Genomic DNA, 13,964 nt, shown 5'->3' with positions numbered 1-13,964 from the left:
TGCTGTGTAACATGTGGAAAGTTTTACACAAATTCAGAGTATAAATGGTGTAAAGCATGCCAAATATATCGGTTAAAAGAAAATTTTACAAATTGGACTAGCGGCAATAAACAAATTGATAATCTAATTCAAAAGGAGCAATTAGAAATTAATGATTACAAAGATGTAATATTTGAATGGATACCATACAATCAAATTAATGATATTAAAGAATTAAGCAATACAACATATTTAGCAAGCTGGAAAGATGGTTTATTGTATTGGAATGTAGAAAGATATGTAACAAGATGGAATAATGATTTATTGTATTGGAATGAACAAAGATATAAAAAAAATTCAGCAAATGAAGCAGTTATTTTAAAATGTTTAATTAATTCACAAAATATCACTAATGAATTTTTAAATAAGGTATGTAAATTTTCTATAAATTTAATTTCAAGCAAATTATGATATATTGACACTTATTTTAATAGATTATAACGTATTATAGTAAAATTAAAATATATGGTATATCTCAAAATCCTGATACAATGGATTACATCGTCATATTTAATGAAGATCAATATTTGAAAAATTGCTGTGTAAAATGTGAAAAATATTTTACAAATGCAGAATATAAATGGTGTAAATCATGTGAAATAAGTTGGTTAAAAGAAAATTTCACAAACTGGACGAGTGAAAATGAACTTATTGATAAATTAATTCAGAAAATGCAATTAAAAGTTAATGATTATAAAGATATAATATTTGAATGGATACCATATTATCAATTCAATGATACCAAAGAATTAAGCCATACAACATATTTAGCAAGATGGAAGGATGGTCCATTGTCATTTAGTCATTATAAAAATGTATATGCAAGAAGTTTAGAAAATAGTGCAGTTATATTAAAATATTTAGTTGACTCACAAAATATTACTTATGAATTTCTAAATGAGGTATGTAAATTTCTATGAAATTAATTTCAAGTATATTACGATATAATAACATTTATTTTTAATAGATTACAGCATATTATGATAAAGTTGATATATATGGCATATCTCAAAATCTTAAAACAAAGGACTACGTTATGATATTTAATGTAGATCAATATTTGGAAAATTACTGTATAAAATGTGAAAAGTACTTTACAAATGTGGAGTATAAATGGTGTAAATCATGCAAAATAAGTTGGTTAAAAGAAAATTTCACAAGCTGGTCTAGTGAAAATGAACTTATTGATAAATTAATTCAAGAAATGCAACTAAAAATTCATAATCATGGAGATATAATATTTGAATGGATACCATATAATCAGTTTTATGACATTAAAAAAATAGGCAAAGATAATTTTTCTAAAGTATATTCAGCCAGATGGATAGAAGGTCCATTATATTGGAATAAAAAGGAATATACAAGAAATTCAATAAATAAAGTAGTTATTTTAATATATCTAACTATTTCACAAAATATTACTAAAGAATTTCTGAACAAGGTATGTAAATTTTCTGTAAATTTAATTTAAATATTTTCTATAATATTAATATTTTTGATAATAGATTATTGTACAGTATAAAGAATTTCAGTTGTATGGAATATCACAAAATTCTAATACAATGAATTATATTATAGTCCTTGAATTAAATCAATATTTTAAAATTTTTTGTGATAAATGTGCCAACAAATATATAAATGCAGAATATAAATGGTGTAAATCATGTCAAATAAATTATTTAAAAGAGAATTTTATGAACTGGACCAGTAATAATGAACAAATTGATAAATTAATTCAGGAAATGCAATTAAAAATTAATGATCATAATGATATAATATTTGAATGGATACCATACAACCAATTTAATGATATTAAAGAAATAGGTAAAGGTGGTTTTGCTAAAGTATATTCAGCAAGATGGATGGAAGGTCCATTATATTGGAATAAAAAGGAATATACAAGAGATTTAAATAAAACGGTAGCTTTAAAATGTTTAGATGATTCTCAAAATATTTCTAATAAATTTCTAAGTGAGGTACGAAAATATTTAATTTGAGTACATTTTCTTAAATATAATAATTAGTAATTATTTTTCTTTTTTTAGGTTAAAGCATATTCAATTAGTAGGTTTAATAATTTTGACAATTCTGGTGAAATTCTTAAAATATATGGTATATCTCAAAACCCAGATACAGAAGATTATATTATGGTTCTTCAACATGCAAGAGGTGGAAATTTTAATAATTGGTTAAATAATAATCATAAAAACTTTAGTTGGTCAAATAAATTAAAAGTGTTGAATAATATTATTAATGGTCTTAAAGAAATGCATCAAAAACAGATGGTTCATCGTGATTTTCATACAGGAAATATATTATTTAAGGATACTTATTATTGGGCTACTTCAAACTATATTTCAGATATGGGATCAAGTGGAGAAGTTAATAACATAGATGAAACAAAAACTTATGGAGTTATGCCCTACGTAGCTCCTGAAGTATTAAGAGGAAGACCTTATACTAAAGCAGCAGATATATATAGCTTTGGAATGATGATGTATTTTGTGGCAACTGAAAAACAACCATTTGCAAATCGTGCTCATGATGGATTATTAGCATTAGATATTTGTAAAGGAATTAGACCAGAAACAAATGAGCAAGAAGCACCTAATTGTTATATTGACCTAATGATAAAGTGTTTGGATTTAAATCCAATGAATAGGCCTAATGTTGCTGAAGTGGAAGAATTAATTAAGCAATTTTATTCAAATAATGACGATCAATTCAAAGAAGCAGAAGAATATAGATACAATAATAATGGAGTAGGTAAAAATAATCATTCAACAACTCACTCTCAAGCTTTCTATACATCTAGATTACTCAATCCTTTTACGGAAAATCTTCCAAAATACGCAGATGATAATACTGATTGCTTAGACTGTGCAATTAAGGTAAATTTTATGATTAATTAAAGATTTTGTTAGGTTTATTATAATGAGAAATTAATTTTTGATATTATAATTTTTGTTCATTGATTATAGAGTTAAAATGTAAACTTTTTTTACATAAATAAAAGTAGCTTGTAATTGATTAAATTACTTTGTATTATTTTAAAGAATGATTCAAAATTGATATATAAATGTTATAAATATTTTGTACAAGAAAAATTATTTTTTGATGCTAGCAGTTATTTATTTATCAATAAGTCATATTCCACTATTAAAAAGATAATACTGGTATAAAATTACTATTCAATATCTAATGTAAATATTCGCAAAAAAGAAACTTTCGACTATTAAAATCTAATTGGTCCCTCAATTCAGATATGTATAGCAAAGACCTAATTGATAAACTTCTTAATTATTTGAGGCTTTTGAGCTGAATATCTGTATTACTGAGTACATAATGAAAATTAAGTATTAGAATTAAATAAATTATTTTTTTTTGAAAATTTGTAATTGAATTTCATGTTACTTACCCTGTAATTTGATCCGTAATTTCTGTAAAAATCACGTGAATATGCAGAAAACAAAACATGGAATAAAAAAACATGGAATAAATCTATTATAAAGGATATTATCAATTTATATAATTTATTATTACATAAATTATTGATAGTTTGCATCGTTATTTCTTCTTGCTATACGAATAAAAAATGGTATAAAATGGTATCTGGACTTTTCGCCAAAGTCCATTCCATCAAAACCCATTTCGCCGAAGCAATTTCTCTGAAGAGATGTTTCACTAAAGTGCTATTTCCCGAAATATTTTCCCAAATGGCCATGTTACTGAAGGCATTTTGGCGGCGAAGGGACATCTAATTCTCTTACACATTACAAGTCACGTTTGTTCATTTTTATTTAATTACAGCTATTTGCAAAAATAATGGACATTTTTCCTCCGGAGATTCATACACAGTCATACGCAGTCATACGCAAAGATTATTATTGATCGGCAGTAATTCTGGCCAAATTGTAATTTTATAACAATGGCTATACCAATCATATCCTTTTTTGGCGATGGCCATTCCACAATGAAAATTTCCTTTTTCAAATTTGTATAACATTTAATTTCCTAAAACGGAAATTATAATTCTGGTCAAGTTCATAATTTGGCCAGAATTATGCAGATCGATTATGCTCTTGTCGTATGACTGCGTATGAAACTTCCGAGCAAAAATAAACAATTTCATATTTCTTTAAATTATGTTAATCACTAACATTTTTGGCCAAATGTCCTTCGACGAAATGAGCGATTTGGGAAAAGGATTCAGTGAAATGTTTATTCAAAGAAACGCCATTTGACGAAATATCCCTTCGGCGAAATGGCATCAGCGAAATGGGTTTTGGTGAAATAGACTTCGGCGAAACGCACCGTAACTATAAAAAATAAATTATTTGTAATCAAAAAAAATTTTTATTTATTAGACAACTGACTAAAGTTAGTCCGGCTGAATAGTATTTAATAAAAAACACACAAATATTAAGATATATTCAAAAATATTCAATATTTTCAACATTCTTTTGTGGCCCCGATTCATTTAATATGAATAGGAACTATGCTTATATTTAGAATAATCATCATTTAGTTCAATTTATAAAGATGTAATATTTTAAAAACAAAGGTTTATTTTTTCTAAAAAAAAAAATGTAAAATAATAATCAAAATTTTTTTACAGTATTTTTTTTACAAAGTCAATCTAACTAAATATATTAAAAAATAATTATCGATTTTGAAATGATCTTGCATTTTTTCATTTTTAATTGATTAAATTAATCTATTAACCGATTTTTTAGGTACCTTAATCGATTCTAACATCTAAGTTATGTACTGTCTAGAATTGTATTTTATTATTGTTTAGTAGTGATGAACTAATGTTTTATGTTATAAGTTTAACTTTTAGGAGGCTCAAAATAAATTTATCAAAATTATATTTTAAAGATCCTTATAATACGTATTTTATTTTTTGCTATATCATTATATCATTAATAATGATATTTCAATTATTAATAATTTAGTCAATATTAAAAATTAGTTATCAGTTTATCAAAATTTCTAAAATAAGCGACCTTATTGATTTAGTTTGAACATTAGTACGTTACAATCGAAGAAAAATTCTTCAATAATCGGCATTGCTTGGTACCTTGAAATCGAAATTTGTAATATTCGAATTTTAATGAATTTGATAAATTACCAATATCACTTGTACTACAGAACTTTCAAATTTTTATTGGACTTTCAAATTCTAAAATTATTACTTATTAATATTGTTTCTCAAACGTTTAATACTTGTCAAAAATTTGAATGGTTGATTTTTAAAAGAAATATGAAATTTTAATAATATATACTAGTAACAGCCATTGCTTCACACTGGGATAAATGAACTTAAACCATATACAATTCATCCTTATTACTATAGTGAATCCCATGGGTTAGAGATTAAAATTCGTTATGTGATCATTGATTTACCTAATTTGTAACACAAAAAAAAAAATAATTTGATAAAATTATTGAAAAAATTTGAAGTTCCTTTAACTACGATAACTGATAATTATAAAATGAGTTTTATTAAAGTATGACCAGGGTTTTCATTTCTAAGCACATAGGATATAGGATATAATGTATTATCATATGACTGCCACCAAAAACGTCAAAATGTTCCAAAATGTAATCCTTCATCTAATTTTCCTACTTTTATTAATGAAACGTCATATTATTTAACTTGCAAATTTTTATAAACGCGGCTTTGAGAGATTCAGAAGCGCGAAATATTCACCGCCGATCATTGCAAAAGAAAAGGACCACCCAATTCATTTCATTTTCGTTCCGAGGCTTCATGAGTAATCATACGCAGAGATTATTACTGATCGGCATAATTTTGGCCAAATTATAATTCCAGCCAGAATTTTAATTAAATAATAACTGCGTCGTAGTAAAAATGGTCTGTTATTTTTACAAATAGCTGTAATAAATATGTTTGATTTTTTTTTTACAGGCAGATTAACAAATTAAAAATTTTAGGTTATATTACAAACCCTAAAAGAATTGGAATAGTTTATCTTTGAAGGATAATATTACCCATCCAGAAGAAATTAGGAAAACATCTTGAACAAGTCCTAAATCCAAAGAAATATTATCAATTGGGTTTCCAAATAATTGTAATTCTTTTCTATAAATATATATTGCACCGTAGTATCAACATGGTCATAATAATTCTTAGAATATGAAATTTCCGGGAAGAAAATTTACATTTCTTGTTAACTCGTTCAAAATTCAAATACAAGATGTTAAAATCTCGCCTTTATTCCAAAAAAGATAATTTTTTATGCTGATCATTTATTCTGGCCAGCTTTGTCATTTAACATCGATTAAATTATATATAATTTTATTCATTGTTTCCCTTTTTTTAATAATATTATATCTTGTATTGTTATCCGCTATATTTTTAATGATATAATTTGCGGTAGAATATATTTTTCCGGAAAGTAGGGACTAGGCTTTAATTTGGATCAAATTAATTTTATTTATTCCATATTTTGGGTAAGATACGCTTTGTGTTACATATAAATAGGAAAAGGGGAAAGTTAAAGTCCGACACATCAGGAAATCATTCTAAAAAGGAAACGACGCTTAGCAGAATTTATACACTCCATGAAAAATAACTTAATCGGATTAGATCAATATTCTATAGAATTCTGTAAAAATATATTTTTATATATTTATATGAATTATTTTTGTCTTCCATTAAGAAGGTCTAAAATTAAATTTTGTTTGTTTACTGCTGCAATGTTGCAATGTAGCATTATCAATTCTATGAAGAAATTGTTCATAGACATATTTTCTATACAGAAAATTCTTGGGATAACATGAATAAATTATAAATAATTAGAAAAAAAAAACTTCTGTCTGCAAACTTTAGTATTTACAACGTATAATTCCTTGTTAATAATAGCTTTCTTACCTTATCGTTGGAGACGACATCTTCATAGTAACATTAGATCTAAATTTGTGACGCAGTGATCGATATTGTATTTTACAACTTCGACTCCAACCACTCTAATTTAAAAATAAAATTAAATCAAAAATATATAACGTATCGATAATGTTGATATGCTACAGACGGTTTAATTTCTTTAAAATTTATTTGTTAATCCATACATTCATTTTTTTCCGTTATACACTTATATTTCATGTTATTCAATCACGTTACCAAGGGCTTATGAGACTTTTACCACGTTGTCCTTTTTTTCAATTTTTCCTTGTTTGGAAATTGGAATAGATGCCATTAAAATATATAATATTAGGATTTGGAATTAGAATTCGCTATTCAAGTAGTGACTTATTTAATCCATTGTTTTGTTTTTATTTTTCATTTATTTCGTTTCATTTCAATTTATTTTTATTTTATTTTAATTTATTTTTTTGGGTTAATGATGGCTTAAGAATATTTTTTTTACCATGTATTGAATTACTTAAATTTCTTTTTCCTTTTTCTTATTTTACTATATAAATTATAAATCGTGCCTTATCCAGTAATTTTTTGAATTTCCTCCACGATCTTATTAATTATAATGTAAAAGTCATAGTTGTCAAAGGACGTAATAATAAAGTATTCAAATTTTAGTAACCTTAACTTTGCTTTATCTTTTAAAAAATCTAATATTTCATCTTTGATGTTTGTAGTTCTTATAAAGCCAACATATATTATATTGCCAATTATTATCTGTCTAATACAGCATGAATAGATATAATATCTTTGATTGAAAGTAAATAGTCTTACTGATGTTACAAATGATGAACTTAATTTACTATAACTTGACGTATTTTTCTTCAGAGTGGAAAACAAATACTATCAAATAGCCAATTAAACCTTACTATTTAAAAGATTTAATAATTTTGAGATTGATAAATTTCATAAATCATTATAATCATTAAAGTTCACCATTTAAGGGAGATGTTGTACAAAATGGTAGAAGATTCACAACCGTGAACCTTCAAAAATTATTAACTATTAATGCAATACACTTATAGTTTTTCTGGATTGTTGCAACCGTCGAATATATTAAATCAATTAAACTGATTTAGACTGATAGCTTCGATTCCATCCCAGTTAATGTGTAAAATTTCTTTAAAGAATAACTGAATTAATATAACTTTAATACTATAATTTATATGTTCTTAATGTATTTTATTCAATTTTTTTTTATTTATTCACAGTATTTGACATTAACATTAATATGATAATTTTAAATTTTATTTAAATAATTTAAATTATGCAGAATGAATAAAAATGAGTTTTTAAAACAAAGTCAATTTCAATTTGACGCTTAATGATAAAACTTTTTACTTGATATTTTTCATGCAAAATGTCAAAAATTATTTTATTAACGTGAATACTAAAATAGTATATAAAGTATGAATTAATATATTCATTTATTTATATTAAATAAAAAAAAAATAAATTATTTAATTAACGAATTATTAATTAAAATTCAAAATTAATATTAATATTTTATTAGAATCAGTAAAACGAATCAAATTAAGCGTGTAAGACAATTTAATATAGAAACTTCAACGTTTCATAGTTTATATACAAAATATTAAGAGTTAAAATCTTTTAGTAAAAAGACAAAGAGATATTTTAATGATTAATAGTATAACACTCAAAATAAATCATAATTTTATTATCTATAAACCGCTTTGGGTCGGGGATAAATAAAAAGAAATAAATTTCAATATTTCACATGATGAGGCTTCAAAAGAAATGAAATACCATTAATATTTTATAGATAAGAAGCGATAATTTCTGGTTGCGACTTACGTGCTTATTGGAAAGTTTCCTTACTTTTTTTTGAAGGAATTAGTTGTTATAATTAATGAGCTTAAAATCAAATTTTCATATTGTATTGAGAATTAACAAATTCAATATACGGAGGATATTGAATTAATCACGTGATTCACATATGATGTCTATTCGTAAAAATTTAATCGAATTATAATGAATTCGTTTACTCCTGGATTATTATCGGTAGTGGTAGTAGTGCAGGTCTTTTATTTTTCAAGAAGTTCGGGTTGGGCTCCAGCTTGTCTGGAATTCGATGGTAGGATTCGTTTAGGTCGTGCTAGTTATAGTCCATCCCTTTGCTTAGTTTCTCTGCCGGCTTCACATAAAATAAATAATGAATTCGCTTACATTCGCTTAATTTTTTTTTAAAATTATATGATCAAATAATCTTAATGTAAAAAAATAACAAGATTAATTTTTGAAAAATTCAATATTTTATTATAGATATTTATCTATGATTTTAACTCGTCGCAGATTAGTTTATCGGAAAAAATATGACCCGAAAAAATTTTTTTTTTTTGTTGTGACTTCTACTTTTGGTTCAAGTATTCCTTTTTAGTAAACTCAATAAAATATAAAAAAAAATTTGTCAAAAAAAAATAAATTCTTTCAATAAAATAAGTTTCTAAATAAAAAATGGGAACGAAATTTAGCAATTTAAATATTTCAAATAATGATATCAATACAATAAATAACGAAAATTGTTTATATTGCAGTAAACCTTTTACTAATGAATTATGGTGTAAAGAATGCATTAATTCTTTAGAAAAATTAGCAGAAAATGGTAATAGAGAAGCAATATTTAATTTAGCCATACGTTATGAAGGTGGAAATGGAACGGAAAAGAATTTAGAAAAAGCTTTTTACTGGTATAAAAAAGCAGCAGAAAATGGTGATGCAGATGCAATGAATAATTTAGCCGTATGTTATGAATATGGAGAAGGAATAGAAAAGAATTTAGAAAAAGCCTTTTATTGGTATCAAAAAGCAGCAGAAAACGGTGTTAAAGAAGCAATGTTTAATTTAGCCATGTGTTGTTATAGTGGAGAAGGAACGGAAAAGAATTTAGAAAAAGCCTTTTCTTGGTATCAAAATGCAGCAGAACATGGTAATACTAGTACAATGAATAATTTAGCTGGTATGTATTATAATGGTGAAGGAACAGAAAAGAATTTAGAAAAAGCCTTTTATTGGCAACAAAGAGCAACAAGAAGTAATGAAGTAAGTTATAATAATGAAGCTGGTGAATTATGTAATGAATGCAAGCAACCATATACTTATTACCAGTGGTGCCAACAATGTAATACTAAACAATTTCAACAAGATTTTTCAAAGTGGACTAGTAAAAATGAATTTATTGATAAATTTATTCAAGAAGCACAATTAAAAGCTAAGAATAGTTATGAAATTTTAGAATGGATACCTTATGATAAATTGTCAAGTATTAATTATTATGATAAAGGAAGATTTAGTGAAATTCATAAAGCTATCTGGTTAGATGGACCTATTTTTAGTTGGAATTTTGACAAAAAACAATGGAATAGATGTAATTTTCAAACAGGTTATGAGGTTATTCTTAAAACACTTAATAATTCATCAAATTTAAATGATAAATTTCTGGAGGAGGTATGTTATTTATATTATTTTATAGCTAATTTATTTTCTCTTGCAAAAATTTAATAATTTTTTTATTATTTATATAGTGGAAATATCATTATACCTGTCAAAAAAAATCATTTTCAAAATTTATTCAATTCTGTGGAATTACTAAAGATCCAAATAGTTTAAATTATATAATAGTAATGAGTTATGCAAAAAAAGGAAGTTTGAGAAAATGTTTATCTGATATAATTAAATTTAAGTGGCAAGACAGATTACATTTATTGATTAGGACTCAAAGTAATTCATGAATCAAATTTAACTCATGGTGATTTTCATGATGGTAATATTTTAATGTCAGATAATCAAAATGAGTTATTTATTATTGATTTAGGATTATGTAAACCCATAAGTGATACTGCTAATAAAATTAATGAAATTTATGGAGTTTTACCTTATATGGCTCCTGAAATATTAAGAAAAAAACCCTACGCTCCAACAAGCGATATTTATAGTTTTTCAATGATAATGTGGGAATTTACATCAGGTATTCCTCCATTTAATTATGAAGCACATGATTTTAAGCTTATCTTGAGTATTTGTGGAGGGAAACGTCCTGAAATTATAGAAAATACTCCAAAATGCTATGTGGATTTAATGAAAAAATGTTGGGATTCAGATCCTGCTAATAGACCAACTATAATAATGCTTGAGAATATTATATCTGAATGGATTGGATGTATTAGTGATTATTATAGAATAAATAGTAATGGAGATTATGAATATGTTGTACCTAATGTTGATAATCAATTAGAAGATGTTATGTTGGAATTTGTTGAGGCAAACAAATCTTTAGTGCAAGAACAAGTAAATGCTTCTATTATACAATCTCATCCACAAGCACATTATACAAGTCGCAAACTTAGTGAAATTTTAGTTCAAGAGACTCAGGGTTTTGATTGTGTAATTGAAGATTAACATGTCTGTTGTTTATCGGATTATTTATCAGTTATTAATTATTATATAGTAAAAAATTATATTATTTTACCATTTTTACAATAAAGTAAACATTATTATATTATATTTATTGAAATAACATTTTTATTTGCAGTTTGTTTAGCATATTTAAGTTATATCCAATCAATACTCAAAAAATTTACTTGTATTATTATTGCCTTGGAGTAATATTATAATCATTATTTATTTTATAAAAGCAGCTAAACACCTAAAATATCATCATGAAATTCATTTATTGAAGTTGCATAATCAATACTAGTATTTAACAACTTACTATTACTTCCATCCCTTTTTTAATTTAGATTGATAAATTATTTTATTTGTGTTCTTAAGCACCTCAAATAATAAATTGATGAGTGAATGATTAACCAAAAAAATATCAGTAAGATTCAAAGAGTTTGAAAAGCTTCCTATTTGATGAATAACAAGCAAGCTAAAAACCATTTTTTTTCTTCAAATGGTGATCTCAATGATCTTCTATTGATAGAAAATGCATTATCATTTAAATTTATATTATTTTACTTTTAATGCAAGAAATTTTTAATTGCCTTTTAACTTTTACTCAATTCATCATTATCATAAAAAAAAATAAAAAAGTCTGTTGCTTAATGTCAAGCAATAAAAAAGATATTCTTAGTGATACTTTAGCATAATGACATCACTATCTGATTAAATTGAAGTAGTTGTTTGAGAATGGCCTATATTGTGGATAAGATGTTGATAGTAATTTAGTGATAAATAAATACTTCATTAATAATTTCTTTAGCCATAACATTGAAATTAAAAAAGATTTCAATGCTAGATAACTATGAGAACTTTTCCAATTTGCAAGATTAGACTTTCCTAAACTACCAAAACCAATTTCTTTAATATTATTAAAATGATTATAGTCATAATATTTAATTCATTCTTTCGCAATAGATTCTTCAATCCAATTAATCCACTCATTTGAATTATTAGTAATTTTAAGTTCAGTGCTATCAGACATAGTGATTATTGTAGTAGTTAGCGGGAGTTAATTTCTATGTGAAAAAAATTTTAGGGTCGAAAAAAGATAGTAAGTTGCTGTGTAATTTGTAAATCATGCCCATGCAGTAAAAAAATAATCTGCTCTACGTTAGACTCTAACGTGACATGACGTCACAAATTATTTCTAGGTGACATGACTGACACGTGATACCATGAATAATAATTTATTTCAAGTACATTAGTACATTTATAATTATAATATAATTGACACCTATTTTTAATAGTTTATTGCTTATTATGATAAAGTTAAAATGTATGGGATATCTCAAAATCCAAATACAAATGATTGCATTATAAATTTATAATATTTAATAAAAATCAATTTTTTTTTATTTTCTCAAATGAATAAAAATACATATATTAATTAATATTTATAAATTATGTATCTTCAGTATCTTCAGTACGGTACGGTGCATCAAATTTCCAAAAATTCCAAAAATTTCGTACCGTACTTGTTTTATATATACTTATATATATTATTGAGCCCATCAATTTGATGCAAATTCGTACTATATTTGTATAATCTACTCCTAAATCATGCATGTTTTAATTTGCCCGCTCCACTTCCCAATAAAAAAATTTGTCCGAATATTTCCATTATTTCTTGTAAAAATTCCGTGAGAATGATACATTCACGGATATCCGTATTAGGGGGATGAAAATTTTCATGATTAAGACTATAAATTCCAAGAAACTTGATACATTCACGGAATAAACATGGAAATATAAAACACGGGATCAACATTTTTTACAGGCTTCCTTCGGAACTGTTGGAACTATTACTATTATATCATATTTAAAATTATTTCAATATCTTCTACGTAAATCAAAAATAATGGCTTTTGTAATTACTATTTATCAGACATTTACTAATTGTTAGTACAATCAAATACCAACCTGATAAAAAAGTTACTTGGCACACGTGACCTCGTAACTGCTTACCTTACATGTAATTGCAATAAGGATATGATCAGTGAAATTTGCTGAGCCATCGCTCAGCAAATTTCACAACTCGTATTGCTTATTGCAAGTACAATAGTTGAAAGTGCCGAGTAACTATTTTTTTTTTTGTGTTACAATTTTTATTCCAAATTTCATCAATAGGATTAAGGTTGAGCTTTTAAAATAAACGAAAAAAACTTATCACGAAAGACAAGTTTCCAAGCAACTTCAAACATTATGAAACATGTTATTTTATCGAAAAGTCATTATATGAAACGTCATTTTGATTTTTAAGAAAATATAGCTTCAGTAACATTCAGAATAAATAACGATCTTGTAAATATTTAAAAGTTTTTCATTATTGTAAAACAAAAGAAAAAAATTCCCATTTAATTATGAGTTTCCTAAAAATTTTATTATATGAAATAATTAAAAAAAATAATAATTACTTTTTTTTTTATTGCTTTTTAAAATGTGCATTCCATTATACAATGATATCTAATCAGGATAATAATGGAAAAATAAAAAGTGGCACTCTCATCATAAATTACGG

At 25.1% G+C, this 13,964-nt stretch overlaps 3 protein-coding genes across 3 annotated transcripts; all 3 read left to right on the top strand.

Annotated features, from left to right (window-relative positions):
* Positions 1–1,901: 1,901 nt before the first annotated feature.
* On the top strand, positions 1,902–3,026 carry OCT59_026936 (uncharacterized protein; the record flags this gene model as incomplete). The annotated part of the gene is made up of 3 exons (XM_025329158.2): positions 1,902–2,015; positions 2,085–2,930; positions 3,021–3,026. The coding sequence occupies 3 exons, from the start codon at positions 1,902–1,904 to the stop codon at positions 3,024–3,026; spliced, it is 966 nt and encodes a 321-aa protein (XP_025177624.2).
* Positions 3,027–9,460: 6,434 nt separating this feature from the next.
* On the top strand, positions 9,461–10,734 carry OCT59_026935 (uncharacterized protein; the record flags this gene model as incomplete). The annotated part of the gene is made up of 2 exons (XM_066136596.1): positions 9,461–10,045; positions 10,528–10,734. 2 exons carry the CDS (start codon positions 9,461–9,463, stop codon positions 10,732–10,734), a joined length of 792 nt encoding a protein of 263 aa, XP_065993068.1.
* Positions 10,735–11,128: 394 nt separating this feature from the next.
* OCT59_026934 (uncharacterized protein) lies at positions 11,129–11,401 on the top strand (the record flags this gene model as incomplete). The annotated part of the gene is made up of 1 exon (XM_025329159.2): positions 11,129–11,401. One exon carries the CDS (start codon positions 11,129–11,131, stop codon positions 11,399–11,401), a length of 273 nt encoding a protein of 90 aa, XP_025177626.2.
* Positions 11,402–13,964: the final 2,563 nt, after the last annotated feature.

The sequence above is a fragment of the Rhizophagus irregularis genome, chromosome 7 (assembly GCF_026210795.1).
Source record: "Rhizophagus irregularis chromosome 7, complete sequence".
Lineage (NCBI taxonomy): Eukaryota > Fungi > Glomeromycota > Glomeromycetes > Glomerales > Glomeraceae > Rhizophagus > Rhizophagus irregularis.
The sequence above is the reverse complement of the archived record's forward strand: the minus strand, read 5'-3'. Positions and strand labels throughout refer to the sequence as shown.